Consider the following 24,690-nt stretch of genomic DNA (forward strand, 5'->3'; position numbering starts at 1 on the left):
TATTTTAAAATATAGTAAAGTATGCATTTCTGTGAGCAATAAATACCGTGTCATCATGTTCACAAAGGGTAAAAAAGTGTTGGTCAAATATTTATCTTGCCTCTTTTGACATATTAGTCATAGAAATCCGAGTACTTCGAGGGTATGCACATCATCTGTAAGTTCACCGTGCGGGTTGTATCATACGGCTGGCGGTCATCTGAAATTACCAGCTGTTGATGGAGAGTCGTATAACACATTGCTTTCATCCCATAAGAAAATGTAACACCATTTTTACCTTCACCGACATTCTTGTCGCTTTCTTTTATTAATATTTACCCGACCTCTCGTTAGATTTGTGTCGTTGATCATCAGTATATCTTCCTGCCATTCTCGAGAGTAAGCAAGGAGCTGAAACATTGTGCCTCGCTGGCTGACGTTAAGTAAATGGGACCTTCAAACGCAATGATGAACACTGTAATTTACTCGTTTGCACCAGCAAAAACACGCAATACAAGTCATGCTTATTGAGTGCCAAACAGTTGCTGTTCCCACAGTTCTTGACGGGCCGTCCCTTACTCGTGTATAAATCTGAATGTTTGGCTTTCATGTGAAACTACTGGATCCATCGAATTCACATTTTCCAGAATTATAGCTCGTTCCTTCGGTCAACATACGAGGCCGTGTACCGAAAGCAAATGTGAAACAAGACAAAGGAAAATGCACGCCTGTGAGCCACAGCGCTCAGCGCGCGACGGTATCAGCTGGTTAGTAGTTTCTATTGCCCAGGACTAAAGGAATGGTATCTGTTTAAATCAGAAAAAGAACGAGGGAAAATCGGGATCAGAAAAGGAGGAAGGGTTTGAAAGCCCTTATATCACCGAGCAGAAAAAAAGCTGTGCTCTGATATATATACAATTTGTTTTACGTCACATCGACACAGATAGGTCTTATGGCGATCATGGGGTAGGAAAGGGCTAGGAATGGGAAGGAAGCAGCTGTGGTCTCATGTATGGTACAGCGCCAGCATTTGCCTGCTGTGAAAATGGGAAACCACGGAAAACCATCTTCAGGCTTGTGGACAGTGGGGTTCGAACCCAGTATTTCCGGGTGCAAGCTCACAGCTGCGTGACCCTAACCGCACGGCCAACTGGCTCCGTCTCTGTCATCTCCCTTAAATGGCACCACTGCTGCAATTACACCAACGAGTGCACATCAGCCAGTAAGATAAATCATTCAGAAAATAAATAAATCTGAAAACTGAACTCTACCCTGTGCTATGTTCTTTAGTTAGGGGCGCGTGGGTTCGAACGTTCGGTTCTGCTTGTGATGGGGTCGATCTATCAGAGTAGGCCTCAGCTGACGTCTCCACCGTGGCCCGACAGCTCTGCACTCCGACCGGCCAACCAAGCACAGGGCCTGTGGCTTTACGCCTCTGTATTTCGGGGACGGAGAGGGGTTGGTTCCCATCCGCGGCTGTCCTGAGGATGGTTTTCCGTGGTTTTCCATTCTCCTGCACTAAGGCGAATGCCGTGGGAGTCTTTCATTTTCACTCCATCGCCTTCACTAATACAAATCTCCTTGGCCCGAGAGAAGAGTCCCACCAATCAACAATGTTAGTAGTCCAAGTCTTGTTGTAGCTAGGGCAAACACATTACCGACTTTGATATGTCTTGAACGTAGATCGCGTTGTTGTTGATTCGTATTATGGGCTCGACAAGTATTTTTCCTGCATATTCTGAATAGGCGATACACACGACCGAGCTGTATGTAGCCACTACATGCCTTCGTAAGTATGGTATTTCGAGAGGACGTCTGAGCCACAGGCTGTCAAACAGAGAGCTCGAGGACGCCACACGCAGTGGCGTAACGTTAGGCGGGCCCAGGACGTAAGGGGCCGCAGACTTCCCAAGAAAAGATTAATAAATGAATGAATAACTGTATCCGAATGCCACTCTTCATGGATTGTGTTTGTACAATGGGGCGAGAAAGTTTGTTTTTATAGTGCGTATGTAGAGTAATTGTTGCATCTGCCTGAAATTGATTATTATTGTATTGAGTGTAAGACAGCTGTCTCTGACAATATCTCCGCCAAGTTATTATAAAAGAAACAGTGAAAATTACTTTCAAAACATAAAATTTTCGGTAATTATTCCTGTTGCTGTTTCTTGTGCTAAACGATCATTTTCTAAACTAATAATGTTATTTTCGTTACGTCCCACTAACTACTTTTACTGTTTTCGGAGACGCCGATATGCCTAAATTTTGTCCTGCAGGAGTTCTTTCACTTGCCAGTAAATCTGACGTATTTGAGCACCTGAAAAAACCACTAGGCCGAACGAGGATCGAACCTGCCAAGGTGGGCCACTCAGTTCGGCATTTTCAAAACTGAAAGTTACGAAGAACTACCTGCGAAATGTTGTGATCCAAGCCGCACTCTGCGAACTCAGCCTCCCTAGCATCCATGGTATTGTTGTTTTACAATCCTCTATTTATTTTTACTAACTACTTTCACTGTTTTCGGAGACGCCGAGATGCCCTAATTTTGTCCCGCAAAAGTTCTCTTATGTGCCGGTAAATCTACCGACGAGGAACTGACGTAGTTGAGCACCTTCGAATACCACCGGATTCAGCCATGGATCGAACATGCCAACATACATTGCATTAAAGTATAAGTGTTATTGATAGATTTGTTTCCTGCAGGTGGGCCTCGTGTTATATCCGTTACTCCTCTCTGATTCGCAATGCGTGTATGTTTACTCGGAGCCACGAGTAGCTTTGCAAAGCACCTGAAAGGAGATGGCTCTGTTATGCACTCGACGGGTGCAACAACAGAGCTCGTAGCTTGCTTAGATATACGGAAATTTTAAAAGAACATCTTAATGTCACAGTCAATCTGACTTGCATCACAAATTTCCTCTTTGTATTGCATTTCTGAATCGCAAGGTCCAACTAAATTCCTAAAATATTTGAAAGCCATTGGATTTAGGCGGATTAAACTTTAAACTCTGTTTATCCGTTCAGTCGAGAACGGCTCTCGCTCATTCTCTTCAGCAGTGTCCTTCAGTTTAGGGATTGTTATACTAGCATGTAATGAACGTGATCTTGGCCTTCGAGCTCCTATTTGGTGGTGGTGAACAATGTAGACTTAATGACAAGATTTCAGAATTGACAGCAGTAAAAGAAACGAAAAGTAAATAGAAATAAATAAAAATAACCAAACGTCAGCGAACTATCAATATCAAGCAACTGCTCCAAATCCAAAGTTTAGAACTGAAGAGACGTAAAGTGTAAGTAAACATGTATTTTTTTTCACTCATAAGAATTGAAAATGTGTTTCAGTACATAGAGATAGGCACAGAACTGAAAGAGAGTTGTTGGGGGAATAGACAGAAGGATTATTCCGATACAAACCTTACAATATAATATGCCGACTGGAAAAGAAAAGATCTCTTGGACGTGCAATGAAAAAAAAACCACCTATTACTCACGAGTTTTGATACGGTATGCACATTCTTTCCCCTATTTAATCAGGTTAAGTGTTTATTTTATGTACTGAGCAATTTGCTGTGCTCTCTAGTAAAATTCTGATGCCCGCCAGAACATTTTTTCCGATGCAAGACAATACCAACGCGATGGGCACTTCCAGAACTCGCAACACGCACATTGTTATGGCTCTTTATGGCGAACCAGTTGAACAAGTGCGGAACTTCAAGTACCTTGGCAGGTGGATTACCGAGGACTTAGACCCGGATTTAGAGATGCGTGTACGAATAGAAATGGCTCGTTCTAGCTTTCTGAAAATGAGGGATCTACTGGGTGACAGAAGCCTCAGCTAGGGGAAACGTCACAACTTCGTCAGTTGTTATGTACATCCAGTGCTGCGTGAGGAGGGAACAAAGTCAGCATAGTATGAGGAACATAGTTAAACTGATCATGGATGGTAAAACTGATGGACATAGGGCTCTTAGCTGAGGAACTTAGGGGATTGAACAGGACTAGATTCTAGTAGGCTGATGAGGACAACCGAACATCGTGACTGTGGCCAACCTTCAGTGGTGGAGAAGGCTCTGCAAGAAGAAGAAGAACCGCACTAATAAAATGTGTTTTACTCCAGCAGTTCACGAGATGTATTTCACATGCTATGGTCTTTATTCTGGTTTTGCAACACGTATGAGTCAGATGAATGGGAGCTTTATCACACTGCAGTTGGCTGTCACCACGACACGCCGTTTGTGATAGCAGTGATGGGAGAAACTACGAACAGCGAGTGGCTCGGCCATCCCTCACACTAGAAGGAAAAAACATCGCGTTACACACTCTGTGTCTCTAATTTCGTGATGTATATTTTCAGATGACCCCCAGATATTTATGTAAGTTGTTAAATTTCCTGTTGGGAAAATCAAATGAGTATGTTTTTCAATGAAATGTGTGACGATGTTACCTAGCAACTGTGATGTGAAGTATTGTCAGATGGCCATGGCAAGGTACTGTTGCTACGTAACGTCAGGACACACATTTCGTTACGAACATTTTTAGATGACCGCCAGTTCAAAGACATATCAAACTGTATTATATGTGCAGAAGTACGGAAACGCTCTATTTCCCTGTTAGAACTCATTTTCTACAACTCTACATTAACGATGGGAAACACACAAGAAATGTTCAAAATCGCCTCTCTTAACATTGCTGCCCCAGGTTCTACCACCATCGCTAGAGCCGGGGCCTTAGTTCTTAACAACTCAGCCATTATCACATCGTTAGCCCGAGTACGTCGAGTCCCAAGATAACCTCATGCGTGATGTCTGCAGTGAAGGCCCAACGTCAAGTCCAGTAGTGGCTCGTTCAGGACAGGGATGGTGTCTCCTGATGTTGCTGATGGGTGCCGCCAAGTGTGAATGAACACGGCCTGTCTCCGAGCCACCTGTTTGTGGTCAGGCTGCCGTTGCTCTTCTCGATGACCCCGTCTAGTGTGAAGCGAGGGAATGGTAATGCTGGCTCTCACAAGCCTTTCTTCTCGTCGGTTGTCTAGGCGTTTTTCCCAAAATTCGTTTTTTTAAGTATTCTTATCTACGTTGTTTATTTACATACACTTGTCTTTGGAGTAGGGAAGAGAGGGGGACATTTAATAATAATGTTATTTGCTTTACGTCCCACTAACTACTCTTTTAAGGTTTTCGGAGACGCCGAGGTGCCGGAATTTAGTCCCGCAGGAGTTCTTTTACGTGCCAGTAAATCTACCGACACGAGGCTGACGTATTTGAGCACCTTCAAATACCACCGGACTGAGCCAGGATCGAACCTGCCAAGTTGGGGTCAGAAGGCCAGCGCCTTAACCGTCTGAGCCACTCAGCCCGGCCTGGGGGACATTTAGAGTGGTCTAGATATTATACTGCATAGAGTGGAACAGTATTTTGAGCGACTAGAAAAAACGCTAGATAATGTTGTAAGATGGACAACGGGTAATGGTATTATGTTAAATGATGTGAAAGGCCAGGTTTTAGGTTCCACCAAGAGGAAAGTCCTCTCAGCTTTACTTACTTTGTTGATGGGTGAAGTGCTCACTGTAAGATCTCCATTGGGGTAATCTCGTTAACGATGCTGTAAATAAAGCTTACAGATCCCTGCACATGGTTATGAGGGTATTTAGGGGTTGTAGTAAGGATGTAAAGGAGAGGGTATATAAGTCTCTGGTAAGACCGCAACTAGACTATGGTTCCAGTGTATGGGACCCTCACCAGGATTACTTGATTCAAGAACTGGAAAAGATCAAAAGGAAAGTAGTACCTTTAGTTATGGGTGATTTGTGACAAATCAGTAGCGTTACGAAAATGTTGCGAACGTTGTGCTGAAAAGACTTGAGAGTAAGGAGACGAGCTGCTTGACCAAGTGGTTTGTTCAGAGCTGTCAGTGGAGAGATGGCGTGGAACGACATTAGTACACGAATACGCTTGAGCGGAGCTTTTAGAAGTAGGAAAGATTATAATATGAAGATAAATGGAATTCAAAAGGACAAATTCGGGCAAATATGCATTTTTAGGGCGAGAGGTTAGGGAGTGGAGTAATTTATCGATACACTTTCATTTCTTTGAAAGCATTTCATAAAAGGCTACGTAAACAATTGATACGGAATCTGCCATTTGGGTGACGGGCCTAAATGCAGATCAGCGGTGGCTACGTGACCCCAACCGCGTAGCCAACACGCTATCGTGTCATTGATTGCTCCCGTGTTCCTGCATATGACTTAACTAAGTAAGCAAATAACATTATAACCTGTGAGCTGTTTCAAAACACAGTCTCACTGTCACCTGTCGTGAAGCAACACGCACATACTGAGCGGATGTGCCGCAGGATGTTTGTACGGGAGGGGGCGATAGAATACATCAAAAGGGAGAACAGCGACTTCTGGCCGAAATGGTTCCAGTTACTTGTGTCAGGGTCGTTACCTCCATCTTTCCTCTTCTTCTTTTCCGCCCACGTTTGCGAGGTCTAGGGAGTATTAGGCTACATTTCGAAATGTCAGACCTCGTCTATGGATATCTGGAGGTCTATAACCCGCCTGGTGACCGTGATCGCACACCGTCGTTAGGGTAGGGGAGGTGGTGGGATACAATTTCTAATCACTAGATTGCGTGCCAGAAGCCTGGGTTCAATATTAAACCTCTCCGTACTGCTCATATGTCGCTGCTGATGGTGATTCGTCCGTCGGATGGAGACTTTAAGCCTTGAGCAGACTATTCGACAGGAGTAGGCTATGTGCCGGCACCGGGTTCCACTCTCTCCCCTGCTACTATCATAAATCACGTGATTCATTTCATCGCATTCACTCCTCTGAAGAGATTCACGTCAGCAAGGGCATCTGCTCGTAACCACTCGCTACGAAGATTCATCTCGCTTCATACACTTGACCAGAGAGCGCACATATTGAGTGACTGCACCCCCACGTCTTGTTCTCTGTATACGTTATGAATACCTATGTCCAGTATCTCATTTGTTAACGTTTATTATCATCCTACTTATTTATTTTTGTGCTCATTCGCTAAATAGTCACAATAAAAACAACTCTAGGTTTACCGCGTCAGAGCACAGGATGTAAACCAACAGTAGTTCCTGGCATTGCCGAGTGCAATTCTGTTTTAAATACGTAATACATCTAATCTTTAGTCTATTTAATAAACAAACGGTTTTTGAAAATTACAAAAAATGACCAGTAGGAATGAGTAGTTCATCTGTAATTATCGAGTTCACAATATTATTAGTGTTTATGGGTGAAAACAACCTATGACTTGTAACTTCTAGTCAGTTATTATACAGGCAAGGACTGCATCCAAAATAATATACGAACTTCTCTGTAACAGGGACTTTAAGATCAATCTCCGTCTCCCTTTACTTCGGTGTTACGATGCCGAGACTTGGACCCTAACAGAGAACACCACCAAGAAACTTCGATCTTTGAGATGTGGTGCTACCGACGCCTGAACAAAGAGCTAGAGGTGGTGCACATCAAAAAGAAGGCACTGGAGTACTTTGGCGATATCATTCGAAATGATAAATATAGACTCCTTCAGCTAATCTTGCAAAGTAAAATTGAAGGGAGGAGAAGTAGGGGAAGAAGGAGGATATCTTGGCTACGGAATCTACGACAATAGTATGGGCTGAGTACCCCCACTCTTTAGCAGATCGGGTCCAACGAGGATATGGTACAAGAATAATATGTATCGTAACATATCGTCGCTGCCGGGACAAATCCTCCTATGTGATATACTGACCCGCAGCACATACATTATGAAGAGCGAGAATATTGCACCTTAAATGACAGAACCTTACCGGCCAAAGTTCTGAGCTAAAATATTTCACATAGGAGGTTTTGTCCCGGCAGCGACAAATTCAACATACATTTCGTATGTCTGCCCACCATCATAAAAGCTGTCAGTAACTCCTGCTTTGTGAAAAATATTATTGTTGTGGTAACGTGTGACAATGAATATTTTCAGAGAGTAGATAGGCATGTACTGCTTGCGGCTAACCTCAGCTCAGGCCTTCTAAACTCTTCTGTCAAGCGTCCTTCCACTGTTCAAACTGTGACGTCCTATTCATATGTGTATCTTCCGGCTACCAATTTGTGCAACTAACTTTCGGCATGAAACATATTTTTTAAAAGTAGTAAAAACAGCTATTTCCAGTAAGTAGAGTCAACTTTGAGTAATCCTAAAATGAAATCACTGCAATAACTGCCCTAGCCCGCAATACATTCTGTACTTAGCGGGTTGCACACAGTTAAGGAGCAATATATTTACGTTAAGACATCGGCGAACCTAACGATGGCGACCATAGGCAAACCTGTAGTTTCAACCGAACTTGGTACACATATGACTTAATACTATCTGGAGAGTCATACTGTAACGGTGAAGATGGGGAGGGAGTGACATCAAAAAGTAAGCGTAAACGACCTATGTTAGTGTTGAATCCATAGTTTTGGGGGTCGCTGAGGTCAGTTGTGATACTCCAGCTGCCATTTAAGATCAAGTTCAGGCCCCATCGGCATGGGGGTGAGAAGGGATGAAGAAATGTTCAAAATGACCGAATGTATGGACGTATGTGTGTGTTCTATCATAGCTCTCAACCAAACTGGGTACACATATGACTTAATACTATCTGGAAATAAATATTGTGGGCGTAACACATTCCTAGCACCCCTAGGGATGGGGAGAGTGTGAGATATATAAACAATCGAAGACGACCGATATTAGTGCGAAATCCATAGTTATCGGGGTCGCTGAGATTAATTGTGTCACTCTGGGTGCCGTTCATATCCAAGATGAGCCCCCATCAGCATGAGATTCAGGAGGGGGGAAAGGGAAAATATCGAAAATGACCAAAATCGGTGTTGAATCTACCGTTTTCGCGACGGCAGGTTGATTGGTGACTGTCCCAGTGGCAGCTTCAATCGTGTACATCATATTCCTAGCGCGACGTATTACTTATTTCAAAGGATCGACAAGGACAAACTTCCAAGCGAAAGAAAGTGATTAAAAACTGAGATATTAATTTAAACACACAACAATAATTCCAAATCTAAACATAGTTCGTAAAACATCACAAAAATCACTTCACACATAATGAACAGCTCGTTGAGTAATTTCATGTCAAGACACGTCATCTGACCTATTTAATAACTGGCGAGAAAGGAAGAAGTCCAACCCTTCGAAGGAGAAAAGGGTCGACAAAAGGAAGCGAACAGTCACGAGAGACTCTAATATTGTCGGGACCAGAAGAGATAAGGAGTTTACGAAGAGAGGTCGGACAGAAAAGATGGAAGTAAGTCGAACCAATGCCAGGACTTAGCTAAGGATCCACACGCCCTAGTTGAGAGCCCATGAGGTTACCCCGGCTCTTACGACAGGCAGGATCACCCACAGAGGCTGCTCGTTACACAATTATACTGGACAAGTGCTCCATTTGGAGACTCGAATCCCCGTGCTATTAACGGTCATCCAAGACGTGGAGCGTGGGGGCTCCAGGGGCTCTTAACTTGCGAGCGTGGCTTGGCAACCACGGAGCCCTTAGCTGAGTCCCGGCATTGCTTTCACTTACTTGTGCCAGGCTCCTCACTTTCACTTGCTCTATCCGACCTCCCGTGGTCAACTCTTGTACTTTTCAGACTCCGACGGTATTAGAGCACTCGAGGCCTAGGGAGTCTTTAATTTTCACGCCCTTCGTGGCCCTTGTCTTCCTTTAGCCGATACCTTCATTTCTTGAAGTGTCGGATCCCTTACATTCTCTCTGTTTGATTAGTTTTATGTAGAGGATGGTTGCCTGGTTGTGCGACTCAGTGGCTGAATGGTCAGCATTTAGCTCTTCGGTTCACAGGGTCTCGGGTTCGATTTCCGGCCGCACGATTATTTTAATCGCGTCTAATTAATTCTTCTGGCTCGGAAACTAGGTATTTGTGTTTGTACCTACACTTTCCTGTTCATGTTTGGACAACATACACACTAGCAACCGCCACAGAAACACGCAATAATGATTACATCACTCCATATATGGTTGGCGTCAGGAAGGGCAATCGCCCATAAAACAGGGCCAAATCCACATGTGTAACAAAGTTCGCAACCGCGACCCAACAAGTGTGGGAAATGTGGTACAAGAGGGTTGCCTGGTTCTATTTCGTCTTAAAACAATAATCACCACCATTGACATTCACCCCACGCACGCGACTTCAACCAGAGATCGAAATGCTCGCCAGATGTGGCAACAGAAACACGCAAGTTATAAGGACATGCACCAATCTTCAAGTGAATGTCTGACGAGGAAACAAACGTAACTTTGACTTACCTTTATAATAATCGTGCAGTGAAGGCACGACGTCCACTTTACAGAGAGAAGTGTTGTTCAGAACGGAAGAGGAATTCGGCCTTAGAGCTTCCGTTAGGGACCTCATTAACTTGGATCCTCCGAGGTGCCTGGCAATCACTTCATCGAAACCTTCGCCGTACGTTGAACTGTTCGTGATGAAACCTTCCATGTCTTCTAAATACTAATACTTCACTTCCTAATAACTGATCACAAGTTCATCTTACAGAGTGGAGCACGGCACTATCACAGAGTCAGTCCTTTCCCGGTGAGAGCCAGGAGAGAACTGCTGTGCAACGAAATTTCACTTTTATCCATCCTCTGTGTGGACACTGGTCGCGCTCAATGTCGCAAGTGGTGGTACAAAGACGGTAGGAGGGGGCTGTACGACATCGGGACCAGGAAACAGTCCTTGGACTATTATGACAATGAAACGACCGATATTATTATTATTATTATTATTATTATTATTATTATTATTATTATTATTATTATTATTATTATTATTATTATTATTCATCTGTTTACCCTCCAGGTTCGGTTTTTCCCTCGGACTTAGCGAGGGATCCCACCTCTACCGCCTCAAGGGCAGTGTCCTGGAGCTTCAGACTCTTGGTCGGGGATACAACTGGGGAGTATGACCAGTACCTCGCCCAGACGGCCTCACCTGCTATGCTGAACAGGGGCCTTGAGGAGGGATGGGACGATTGGAAGGGATAGGCAAGGAAGAGGGAAGGAAGCGGCCGTGGCCTTAAGTTAGGTACCATCCCGGCATTCGCCTGGAGGAGAAGTGGGAAACCACGGAAAACCACTTCCAGGATGGCTGAGGTGGGAATCGAACCCACCTCTACTCAGTTGACCTCCCGAGGCTGAGTGGACCCCGTTCCAGCCCTCGTACCACTTTTCAAATTTCGTGGCAGAGCCGGGAATCGAACCCGGGCCTCCGGGGGTGGCAGCTAATCACACTAACCACTACACCACAGAGGCGGACATTATTATTATTATTATTATTATTATTATTATTATTATTATTATTATTATTATTATTATTATTATTATTATTATTATTATTAAATGCATCACAAGTGGGAAATATTCCGCTGGCAATGATTACTTGCAGTAGTGTGATAATAAAGTTAAACCTGAAGAGTACAACAAACGATTCCATGGAAAGAAAATATTAAAAGAAATACTACTAGTTTTACCCGGAGAGTTGGCCGTGCGGTTAGGGGCGCGCAGCTGTGAGCTTGCATCCGGGAGATAATGAGTTCGAACCCCACTGTCGGCAGCCCTGAAGATGGTCCACCGTGGTTTTCCATTTTCACACCAGCCACCTTAATTAAGGCCACTGCCGCTTCCTTCCCACTCCTTGACTTGTCCTATTCTTCGTCTCGATAAGTCCTATCTGTGTCGCTGCGACGTAAACTTGCTCAATCCAGCATCATCACATAGAAATTCACACACAAGTATTTCCAGTGCTTACCACTACGGCTTACAACACTACAGGTTGAGTTTACTACCAACTAAACATTACAAGTATGAAATGAAATGTCGTATGGCTTTTAGTGCCGAGATATCCCAATACGGGTTCGGCTCGCCAGGTGCAGGTCTTTCTATTTGACTCCCGTAGGCGACCTGCGCGTCGTGATGAGGATGCCATTGGAATTAACCAATTAAGGTTAAAATCCCCGGCCCGGCCGGGAATCCAACCCGGGACCCTCTGAACCGAAGGCCAGTACGCTGACCGTTCAGCCAACGAGTCGGACAACATTACACGTGATAATAAGGTAAAGTTAGAACATAATTACGCAACAACAACTACAATAACAAGAGTATAATAAGCAAATCCATAAAAAGAAAAGATTACAAGAAGTGATACTACTTTAACATTCTAAATCCAGCATCATCATATACAAATTCAATTCACAAGTATTTCAAAATTTTACACTGCGACTTGTAGATTGAGCGGTACAATTGCTGTTATTTATTTATTTATTTATTTATTTTTATTTATTTATTTATTTATTTATTTATTTATTTATTTATTTATTTATTTATTTATTTATTTATTTATTTATTTATTTATTTATTTATTTATTTATTTATTTATTTATTTATTTATCTGAAAGTACACAAGTATTACACCCAATTAAGTACCTTCTTGATATTCAGTAACAATCTGTATCTATGAAGTTATAGTTTAAAAAAACAAAGTTAAAAATCAACAAAAAACAAAATATAACATAATTAACTTTATATATATAATACAATTTTAAAGAAATTAAAAATTCACTAAGAAATCACACGACAATACAAAGCAAAAGACAATACAAAAAAACAAAGAAACTTAAAACAGGAGTGAGTACACTCGGAAATATGGTGATTACCAGAAAGAAGGAATTATTAAACATTTACAAATTGTAAAGGCAAGCTTCTAGTTTCTTATTGAATTCATTATCCGGCTCGGTGAATATATCGACTTCTTTGGTTATAGTGTTATAAAGCGTTGTCATTTTTACGAAAGGTGAATTTGACTGATGCAATGTTTTTGACCTTTGAATGTGAAATAGTTGGTGCTGACGTGATCTTGTCTGCGGAACATGGAATGAAATGCGTTTTAGCAGGTCCGAAGAATTAAATCGTCCTATTAAAATTTTCCTTAGTATTTGTATAGAAATTAGGGGCCGATTGATTTTCAATGAAGGAAATTGAAATATATTCCTTAATAACTGGGTTGATGTGTCGAAAGGGCAAAAAGGATTAAAAGTTTTGAAATAAAGATAACGTAGGAGCTTGTTTTGTACCATTTCAATAGCATTCACTTGTTGCTTTGTATACGGGCTCCAAATTATTACATAATATTCCAGTATGTTCCGTACTAAGGTAATGTATAATTTATTCAGTACAGACGGCTGGGTAAATGGTCTCGAAGTTCTTATCAAAAATCCTAGCATTCGGTTATCATTCTTTGTTATTGTATTGATATGATTGTTGAACGTTAGCTTACCGTCAAAAATTATACCAAGGTCCTTAAACGTTAACACCCTATCCAATTTCTCCCGTATATGATAGGCTGAGACCTGGTAAACGTCATGTATTTACATATACTAACATTCAAAGACAAATTATTAATATCACACCAAGAAATGACATTATTAATGTCCTTTTGCAACTCGTCCTGGTCTTGGTGCTCGCTAATATATTTGTAAAGTTTCAAATCATCTGCAAAAAATAAACAGTTAGAGTGACAAATATTGTCTGGTAAATCATTAATTAGAATTAAAAACAAGAGAAGTCCAAGATCTGAACCTTGCGGAACACCAGAAGGACTGATAAAATTATCTGAAATTCCATTGTTAAAATAAACAAACTGCTCTCGATTTTTTAAATATGAACACATCAACTGCAACGACTGTTTACAAAAACCAAATTTATACATTTTTGTAATTAAAATTCTGTGGTCGACTTTATCGAAATCATTAATTAGAATTAAAAACAATAGAGGTCCAAGATTTGAACCTTGCGGAACACCAGAAGGACTGATAAAATCACATAGACATTTGCACACAGTTTACAGAATACTGTTGTCTATTCTTGAAGCATCTTACATTTTTGAGGAAAGGCTCTAAGACAGCTGCAGGTAATGCATCCCCCCAATTACAAACGAATATTTATCATAGTTAGTTTTGTGTGATCTACCTCTTACTTTGTGCGGATGATCTCTAGTCGACTCTTCAACTCTCCGCAAGCTGCCTTATCACATACCCGTGTTCGTTTCCTTCTAGTCCCCAGTGTCTCCCACCCAAGTTTTTCTATCATACTTGTGACACAACTTTTAGGATTGAATCTTGCAGCCTTTCGCTGCACCGTCTCAAGTTCCTTCATGAGCCCTGTTTGGTACGGCAGCTCCATATTCCAGGACTGGCCTAATGAGTGATACAACTGCTGCCCTTTAGCACCATTCTCACGTATGTGTACATTAAAAATGTTATTTATATGTAACTTTCACTAATCTCCGTCGGCCGCGCGGTGTAGCGTGTCTGCCTCTTACCCGGACGCCCTGGGTTCTATTCCCGGCCAGGTGGGGGACTTTTACCTGGATCTAAGGACTGGTTCGGAGGCTAGTCAGCCTACATGATTACAGTTGAGGAGCTATCTGACGGTGAGATACCGGCCTCGGTCTAGAATGCCAAGAATAACGGCCGAGAGGATTCGTCGTGCTGACGACACGACACCTCGTAATCTGCAGGCTATAGCCCTTCGGGGCTGTTGCGCCATGTTTTTTTCCCACTTATCTCCAGTACCAACTACTAAGACATTAAGCTGCACGTTCTTCTTCCTATTCTTCTTCTTGTCCGTTTTCCCAATTTCTTGGGGCCGGCAAATTATTGGATTTGACCTGGTTTTACGGCTGGATGTCCTTCCTAACGTCAAGGCTATGTGTAGGGATGTAATCACTATTACATGTCTCTGGTGGTTGCTAGTCTGGTGTGTCATTTGTAGAAACACCCAGTCTCCGAGCTAGGTATAGGAATTAACGATACACAGTTAATATCACCGACCGAGAATCGAACACGGGAGCCTCTGAACCGAAAGCCGTTCGTTGACCATTCAGCCAAGCAGCCGGACTCTATACTTACTCCTATTATTATTATTATTATTATTATTATTATTATTATTATTATTATTATTATTATTATGTTATTCTATTACCCAATTAGAAGGTCCGCCTGTGTGGTGAAGTGGTTGGTGTGATTAGCTGCCATCCCTGGAGGTCCGGACTGGATTCCCGGCTCTGCCACGAAATTTGACAACTGGTACAAGGGATGGAACGGAGTTCACTCAGCCTTGAGAGGTCAGCCAAATAGACGGGCGGGAGGGGGTGGGGGTCGATTCCAAGTGAGCCATTCCGGAAATGGTTTTCCATTTCTTCTCCAGGCGAATTCCGGAATGGTACCTAACTTAAGGCCGAGGCCGCTTCGTTCCCTCTTCGTTGTCTATCCGTTTCAATCTTCCCATCCCCCCACAAGGCCCCCTGTTCAGTATAGCAGATGAGGTACTGGTCCTTCTCGTCAGTTTTACCGAAGTCTCACGCCCCAGCACACTGCCCTTGAGACGTGGACGTGGGAATGCTCGCTGGGTCTGAGGGAAAACCAATCCTGGAGGGTAAACAGATCAAATAAAATGTTGTACTTGACAGGGATTACGGTAACTGTTCGTGTGTTCTACGGAGGAGATATTGAACGTTAAAATAACACTTCTGCTACGTTAGTTCTCCTAGGCAACATATCTACAATATCCCTTGCCTGTTGTAAGAGGCGACTAAAAGTGGCTCAAAAGGCTCGTAACTTGGGAGCTGGGTTGTTGACCACAGGACCTTTAGCTGAGTCCTGGCATTGCTTCCACTGAATTTTACCAGGCTCTTCACTTTCATCTCTCCTGTCCGACCTCCCTTGGTCAGCTCTTGTTCTTGTGCGACCCCGACGGTATTAGAGCATTCGAGGCCTCAGGAGTCCTTCATTTACACGCCCTTCGTGTCGCCTGTCTTTCTTTGCCCGATTCCTTCATTTTGCCAAGTGTCGGATCCTTTCCACTTTTTCCCTCTGATTAGTGTTAATAGAGGATGGTAGCGGCGAGACATTGGATGACAGGTTGGGACGTACGGCGGGCCACATTGTACTTGCTTGCCATTCAACAGAGCCAGTGCATGTGGCATTGCACTACCGTTAAGTGTCTCTCTTACAACGGGACCACTAACTGAAGCAAACCTCCACCATTAGGGTCCACAACCACCACTAGTGATTTACAGAGGAACGAAACGGTATCTTTCTTTTGCAAGATTAGTTTTGGCTCCAAGTCAGAAAGGAACGAGATGAACATTTAAAATGCATTTGCAAAATTCTCCTGTTTCGTTGAGGGAGCGATACACTGCTTTATTAGAAATAGCCTCTGATTGGTTGAACACCATGGATAGTCAGGGACTCCTCCACAGTGGTCTCCTACCCATCGTCTCTGCTCGAGTCCATGACCCATTTCCAGCAGATAAATGTCGCATATATAACATTACAGTACGTCATAAATTCTTATTACCTTCACTAGTACAGGATTGGATGACCGTGTTTACGACTTTGGTAGCTTATTGGATTGTTCAGACTACACATAAGTTTCATTTTGATGTTTTATTACCACATAACTCCATTTATACACCTCTTATTTCTTACCAATCTACAACAAAACAAACAAAAAACACTGCATGAGTCGAACATGGGTGTTGTGCGTGACGTTATAATTAATTATGTAATTTAAAATAAGTAAATTCGCCATATTCCGCCTCTGTGGTATAGTGGTTAGTGTGATTAGCTGCCACCCCCGGAGGTCCGGGTTCGATTCCCAGCTCTGCCACGAAATTTGAAAAGTGGTACGAGGGCTGGAACGGGGTCCACTCAGCCTCGGGAGGTCAACTGAGTAGAGGTGGGTTCGATTCCCACCTCAGCCATCCTGGAAATGGTTTTCCGTGGTTTCCCACTTCTCCTCCAGGCGAATGCCGGGATGGTACATAACTTAAGGCCACGGCCGCTTCCTCCCCTCTTCCTTGTCTATCCCTTCCAATCTTCCCATTACCCCGCAAGGCTCCTGTTCAGCATAGCAGGTGAGGCCGCCTGGGCGAGGTACTGGTCAACCTCCCCACTTGTATCCCCCGACCCAGAGTCTGAACCTCCAGAACACTACCCTTGAGGCGGTAGAGGTGGGATCCCTCGCTGAGTCCGAGGGAAAAGCCAACCCTGGAGGGTAAACAGATTAAGAAGAAGAGAAGACGTAACAGTCACTAAAGTGATAATAAGTGCCGGATGTTTATGCAGAACGCGAAGTTAATAACAGTACAGTCTTTTCTGCACAGCGATTGTGCTATGAGGTTTGCATAAACTTAACGGGTACTCCTGCTACGTTACGGAAGAACGGGGCAGACTAAACTTCCCACCTCTTATTGCCTAAAATATCGAGCTCAAGTGATAAGTTTACGTTATTCGTTTCAAAATTCCGGACGTGAACATCTTACTTTCCATGGCGGTTGCGCTCTTGCTAGCCTGGTACAGTCAGCACCTCTCTAGGAGGTGCTGGTACAGTCCTCTCGAGGGTGCAGTATAGTATGGTGGAGGACACCTTGGGACCCAGTTCCCGAGCGAAGGGAATTAACCATTTAAAATTAGAATCCTTCGAACCCGGTACCCCGAGACCTGAAAGGCGAGATACTGACTAGTCAGCGATGCAGCCGAACAGTGAATGATGCACTGGGTGTAGTTGAATTCGTAGCGGTCTTTGACTGCGGCAGCGCGCATATCAATGCTGCTCCTGAGAACTAAACTTCACTGGTCTGCACTTTCACTGGTCCTATGTTTAATAAACTTTACTCACTTGTGTCCGGTATGATCTACAGCTCGGCGAGAAATCTCATATCGCCGGTCGCTACTTCAAACAGGTGACCAAGTTTATTAGCACGAAACCAAACGCCTGTATTTTCTTACTAGATTACGTTTCTTTTACTGCGTTCCAGTATTAGAAATCTTGTTTCTGTTTCCGGTATTTAGGAATGCTTCAGCGGTACTTTTATGCCAGTTCAGTGTTCTTAATTGTTATAGGTATATCATGTTCCCTTGTTTCATATGCTATACCGACGATTTGAAGCCCGGATGCCCTGATGAGAAGCCAGTCATGGGAAAGGGATAGGAGTGGGATGGTATAGGCAGGTGACAATGGGAAACCACGTAAAGCCATCTTCAGGCCTGGTATTGCCGACTTTGGAACCCGACAAGCTACGACATTACTGGCAGATTCAATCAAATCAGGTGGCAGGATACCCTATCAGCGGATAACCTAGTATTTTCTTAAGAGATTCCCCTGTTGGCGGGGGCGGAAGAATAACACGCATGGTATCCCCTGCCTGTCGCAAAAGGGAGTGTGGGTTGACGACCACGGTTCCCGGCATTGCTTCCACTTGTGCCGGGCTCCTCACTTCCATCTTTCCAATCCGACCTCACCCAGTGTACTCTTGTTCTTTCCGACCCGGACGGTATTACGTATGAAGGCCCAGGGAGTATTTAATTTTCACGCCCTTCGTGGCCATTGTCTTTTCTGGCCCATACCTTCATTTTTCGAAGTGTCGGACCCCTTCCATATTTTCTCTCCGATTAGTGTTATATAGAGGATGGTTGGCAGGTTGTACTTCCTCTTCAAACAATTTTCTCCACAACATCACTCAGCGAGGGATCTCACCTCAAGGGCAGTGTACTGGAGTGTCAAGACTTTAGGTCGAGGACACAACAGGTGCTATGCTGAACAGTGGTCTTTTCTGGGTGGGAATATTGGAAGGGATAGGCGAGCAAGAGGGAAGGAAGCGGCTGTGGCCCTAGGTACTGTCCCGTCATTCGCCTGGAGGAGAAGTGAGGAAACCACTTTCTGGATGGTTGAAGTGGAGATCGACTCCCCCCCCGACTCTAGTGAGTTTACCTCCCAAGGCTGAGTGGACCCCGTTCCGGTCCTCGTACCATTTATCAAATTTCGTGGCAGAGCCGAGAATCAAACCCGAGCCTCCGGGAGTGTCAGCTAATCACACGACCCAATACACTGCAGAGGCGAACCGGATAAAAAATGAACAGGACGACAAAATTATTTTGCTACAGTCTCTTCAGTTATATTTTGCACTGGTATTTGGTTCCATGCCGCCTCTGTGGTGTAGTGGTTAGCGTGATTAGCTGCCACCCCCGGAGGTCCGGGTTCGATTCCCGGCTCTGCCACGAAATTTGAAAAGTGGTACGAGGGCTGGAACAGGGTCCACTCAGCCTCGGGAGGTCAACTGAGTAGAGGTGGGTTCGATTCCCACCTCAGCCATCTTCGAAGTGGTTTTCCGTGGTTTCTCACTTCACCTCCAGGCGAATGCCGGGATGGTATCTAACTTAAGGCCACGGCCGCTTCCTTCACTCTTCCTTGTCTATCCCTTCCACTCTTCCCATCCCCCTACAAGGGCCCTGTTCACCATAGCAGGTGAGGCCGCCTGGGCGAGGTACTGGTCATGCTCCCCAGTTGTATCCCCCGACCAAGAGTCTGAAGCTCCAGGACACTGCCCTTGAGGCGGTAGAGGTGGGATCCCTCGCTGAGTCCGAGGGAAAAGCCGAACCTGGAGGGTAAACAGATGATGATGATGATGATGATGATGATGATGATGATGATGATTTGGTCCCATCCAGTCGGTGAGACGATCTATGCACGCGAGGCAATAGTGATAGCCTTCAGAAGGTGGAAGAGGCAAGTCCACGAGGTGAGGGCCTGCAGAATCAATAACTGCTGTGCCGTCGTGTTGACGTCATGGCTCGTCAAGTGTTTATTCTAATTTGTATTCATCGTCACACGAAACTTCTTTTGACTAATGTTTACGGCTGTAGTTTTAAGGTAATCATGGAACTTAGTCTTCTCCGCAGCCATTCATTGTACACTGCTGGTGTGCGTCGTAAGCCTCCGTGGCGCAATCGGCTAGCGCGTTCGGCTGTTAACCGAAAGGTTGGTGGTTCGAGCCCACCCGGGGGCGGTAGTTTTGATGAAGTAATTATTGTGAGAGCAGGTCAAACGCCTTATCACTTCCTAAACATTTCTATAAATGCCATTCCTTATGCAGCCAGTCTCTTTTATGAATGGTGGCTCGGACGGAGTGTTGGTGCGCACCTACAAGACGTGAGGTGCACTTGCTGTACAGATACGTGTTGCTGTCCAACGCATGTTTATAGTTTCAGAACTTGTTGTTTTGCTACACAATGTATTCGTATAGATTAGTAAAAAATGTGTTCCTTGAGTACTCGCGCCGTATGCTGGCTGTATCCGCAACAGATCCACAGATTCACCATGCAAGATACAGCAGATACCTACTTCAGATTCACGATGTCAAGTCGACTGTACCACTGTTGATCTATTCAAGGCTTTTATGATGGGAGATGCGCCTTTGTGGTGTAGTGGTTAGTGTAATTAGCTACCACCCCGGAGGCACGCGTTCGAAAAGTGGTACGAGGTCCACTCAGCGTCGGGAGGTCAACTGAGTAGAGCGTGTTTCGATTTCCACCTCAGACATCTCTTCAGGCAAATGCCAGGATAGTACCTAACTTAAGGCCACGGCCGCCTCCTTCCCTCTTCCTTGTCTATCGCCTCCGATCTTCCCATCCCCCACAAGGCCCCTGTTCGGCATAACAGATGAGGCTGCCTGGACGAGGTACTGGCCACCCTCCCCAGTTGTATCCCCCGACCCAGAATCTGAAACTCCAGGAGGCTGCCCTTGAAGCAGTAGATGTGGGATCCCTCGCTGAGTCCAAGGGAAAAACCAACCCTGAAGGGTAAACGGATTAAGAAAGTAAGAAAATAAATAGGCCTATAGGAAAATTAAACCTTGTCTATTAGAATCTGCGGTATAAATCAACATACATCATTATAGACCGTTATGTCTTCCAGCGTTCAATCTGAAAGCCTCTGTGAATTTCACAAACGTCGCCACAATCCTCTATTTGCAACTAGTGCTGTGGCCTCATTTAGTTCTATACCTCTTATCTTTAAATCGTTAGAAACTGGGTCTAACCATCGTCGTCTTGGTCTACCTCTACTTCCCTTACCCTCCATTACAGAGTCCTAGGTAACCTATCCTCCTCCACTCGCCTCATATGTCCCCACTACCGAAGCCGGTTTATGCGGACAGCTTCATTGACTTCATTCCTAATTTAGCCTTTATCTCCTCATTCCGAGTACCCTCCTGCCATTGTTCCCACCTGTTTGTACCAGTAATCATTCTTGCTACTTTCACGTCTGTTACTTCTAACTTATGAATAAGATATCCTGAGTCCACCCAGCTTTCGCTCCCGTGAAGCAAAGTTGGTTTGAAAACAGACCGATGTAAAGATAATTTTGTCCGGGAGCTGACTTCCTTCTTGCAGAATACTGTTGATCGCAACTGCGAGCTCACTGCATTAGCATTGATTCAATCTCACTTACTATATTGCCATCCTGGGAGAACACACAACCTAAACACTTGAAATTATCTACCAGTTCCAGCTTTTTATCACCAATCTGACATTCAATTCTGTTGAATTTCTTACCTACTGACATCAATTTAGTCTTCGAGAGGCTAATTTTCATACCATACTCATTGCACCTATTTTCAAGTTCCAACATATTAGACTGCAGGCTTTCGGCACAGTCTGCCATTAAGACCAAGTCGTCAGCATAGGCCAGACTGCTTACTACATTTCCACCTAACTGAATCCCTCCCTGCCATTGTATACCTTTCAGCAGATGATCCATGTAAACTACGAACAGCAAAGGTGAAAGATTACAGCCTTGTCTAACCCCTGTAAGTACCGTGAACCAAGAACTCATTCTACCATCAATTCTCACTGAATCCCAATTGTCAACATAAATGCCTTTGATCGATTTTAATAATCTACCCTTAATCCCATAGTCACCCAGTATGGCCAACATCTTTTCCCTCGGTACCCTGTCATATGCTTTCTCTAGTTCTTCTTCTTCTTTATCTGTATACTCTCCAGAGTCGGTTTTTCCCTCGGACTAAGCGAGAGATTCCACCTCTACCGCCTCAAGGGCAGTGTTCTGGGGCTTCAGACTCTGTGTCGGGGGATAAAACTGGGGAGGATGACCAGTACCTCGCCCAAGCGGCCTCACCTGCTATGCTGAACAGGGGCCTTGCGGGGGGATGGGAAGATTGGAAAGGATAGACAAGGAAGAATGAAGGAAGCGGCCGTGGCCTAAAGTTAGGTACCATCCCGGCATTTTCCTGGAGGAGAAGTGAGAAACCACAGAAAACCACTTCCAAGATGGCTGATGTGGGAATCGAACCCACCTCTACTCAGTTGACCCCTCCCGAGGCTGAATGGATCCCGTTCCAGCCCTCGTACCACTTTTCAAATTTCGTGGCAGAGCTGGGAATAGTATTCCTGATGAACAGCCCTACCCCACACTCTGCCCTTCCTTTTTTAACACCCGTCAAGTACACTTTATAATCTCCTAACACTTCCTCCTAGCACATCCGGATCCAATCATCTTTGGTGATCAGCCAGTTCTACTTTGTTTCCTCCATAAGCCCCATTAATATTGATAGCTCGCCATCGAATCCTATTTCGTTCGCCAAATCGTTTCCAAGGAGTCCCTCGCCTGTCGAATTGGAGTGGGACTCCATTACTCCCATAGGTCCGAGGTTTGCTTAAAATGTTCTGAGTTCTGTAGATTCGTGAAGCAGGATGCTACCCTACTTACACATAGTCCAAGTGAGGATCTCTCCTCTAACGGGTTATGGACTGTAACCGTACAACAGGGTTACAGATTCCATTCAGTATTTATTATTATTATTATTATTATTATTATTATTATTATTATTATTATTATTATTATTATTATTATTATTATTATTATTAACCCGATTCATTAGATTTTATATATTCTGTTTCTCATCATTTAGACTGTAATAATTAGGTATCACGTATATTATTGTATTTAACCATAGGTTAAGTGAAATTTATTTGTAATTATTCTGTATTGTAGTAAGTGAGATTTGTTGGTTTCATATTGTCATGCTGTGGCTTGTAACTCTGGCTAGATGAGCTGGCATAGTATTTTGCAATCGAGGCTATGTTTAACTGTGCAAGTAGATTTCCCGGTGACGCATTCAGCCTAGTCATTCTCAATCCGCTTGGGTACGCTTAGACGACACATGACTGATGACATCAGTGCGTGAGCACGTGATTGCGACCAAGTGTCAGTATTCGCCAGCTACTGTATGTGGAAGTGGAAGGGATGGACAGTGAGTAGGGAGATGAGTCGTCATCGCCAGGTTATATAAGTCAATGCAACGGAGGTGAGAGGTATTCAGTTTATATTATTCAGATCATATCATAAGCAGTTCATATTGTTCAGATCATATGTAACAGTCAGATGTATCAAATGGAAGAAGTGGTCTTAGTGTGATGGTCAGAGCTAAGAGTTGTGTTTTCAAGAGGTCTTGTAATCATCGAGCAGGTCTACAAGTGGTGGTTGTATCCGAGCAGAGACGGGTACTATGCTGATAAAGAAACATCATCTTCTTGTGAGGATGGACTTCACAAGATGTTTCAATAATATTTTCAAATTTCTTATAATATATTGAGTGGACGTAATTACATTGGAGCTCTCTACACGCGTACATGGTATGTAGGCCAACTCCTTGTTATATAAGAAGATAACAGCAGACGGCTCCCGACTTCAGCTCAGAGGTTTTCCCAAGAATTTCAAGTTCAACAGCGGTGTATGCCGACATCAGGTAATTAAAGCATCAGACATGTTATGCGTTCATAACATGAAAAAGAATGTAATCAGCGGCGATATCACATCTCACTTCAAGTTCATGCCAATAGTTTTTTTGTTTAAATTAAATTTTCCTTTTATTAGTACCGCAAATCTCACGATATATTTTTTTAATTAAAAGACGTCAATGATTGTTCATTGTGACGTAAATTATAGTCATAAACTCAGTTTTATTTTAATTATAATAAGTGATTCCAGTTCCATGTACAATCCTCAATTGTGGAAATGCAACAGTAAGTTAATATTGCCCTGATCCATATCCCTGTATATTGCCAAATATGTGAGTTTATCACCTCACGCCTTGAGATAATTGATATAAGAGTTATGCTCTACCGAATTTTGTTGTTTTTCTTAAAAAAGCAACTGGCGCTCAAACAAATGTTATTTATATTGTGTGGAAGATATGAAGGTATAAGAGTAGTGGTTGGAGTAGCCACAGGACCACCGGTGGATTGTATAGTCCTAGCCGCCTGAGCACAAGGAGGGCCATGTCCGAGATGCCCACTACCATTGCATAGCAACTGGTATCCCGACTCTCAGGACCACTTACTAGGCCACTAGGTTCACGAACTAGGACGTGAGTACATCATGAACACTGGTATAAATCAAACCCGAATATTTTTAAATTGCCGGTTTTCTTGCGATCACAGGGTCTCTCTTATAAACTCAGACAGAGCGCACTCTGCGCTACGGCAGCTGCCTCAGCCCAAGTTACGTCCTGCTTTAAGCGTGTATACAATCTTATAAAAGATGCTGGAAGTGTCGTCCTTAACAATGAGGGACTTCATAAAGACCATTAGGATTTTCTGCTCACCAATACCCCCACGACCATTAAGATGAAGCAGGCCTCATGCGAAAAGAACACAAGCAGTGGGTCGAATAAACAATCATTCAATGATGGAAGATACCACTCACAATATCTCACTCTTGTGACTGGATCAGCAGGTTTTAAACAACGGGCCCGTCCAAACCTGT

General features: G+C 43.8%; 1 protein-coding gene and 1 non-coding gene across 2 annotated transcripts in view; one reads left to right on the top strand and one right to left on the bottom strand.

The window, feature by feature from the left end:
• The window catches only part of LOC136883257 (organic solute transporter alpha-like protein), a 95,224-nt gene extending 84,585 nt beyond the window's left edge, over positions 1-10,639 (bottom strand). Inside the window, exon 1 of the mRNA XM_067155467.2 lies at positions 10,315-10,639. Coding sequence (XP_067011568.2) covers positions 10,315-10,504 — 190 coding nt within the window. The 5' untranslated portion in view covers positions 10,505-10,639. The remainder of the gene's footprint in view (positions 1-10,314) is intronic.
• A 9,199-nt stretch (positions 10,640-19,838) lies between these two features.
• Positions 19,839-19,912, top strand: TRNAN-GUU (transfer RNA asparagine (anticodon GUU)). Its single transcript has one exon. It is a non-coding gene; the product is annotated as a tRNA-Asn (tRNA).
• The last annotated feature ends 4,778 nt before the right edge of the window (positions 19,913-24,690 follow it).

Source organism: Anabrus simplex, chromosome 11 (genome assembly GCF_040414725.1).
Source record: "Anabrus simplex isolate iqAnaSimp1 chromosome 11, ASM4041472v1, whole genome shotgun sequence".
Classification (NCBI taxonomy): domain Eukaryota; kingdom Metazoa; phylum Arthropoda; class Insecta; order Orthoptera; family Tettigoniidae; genus Anabrus; species Anabrus simplex.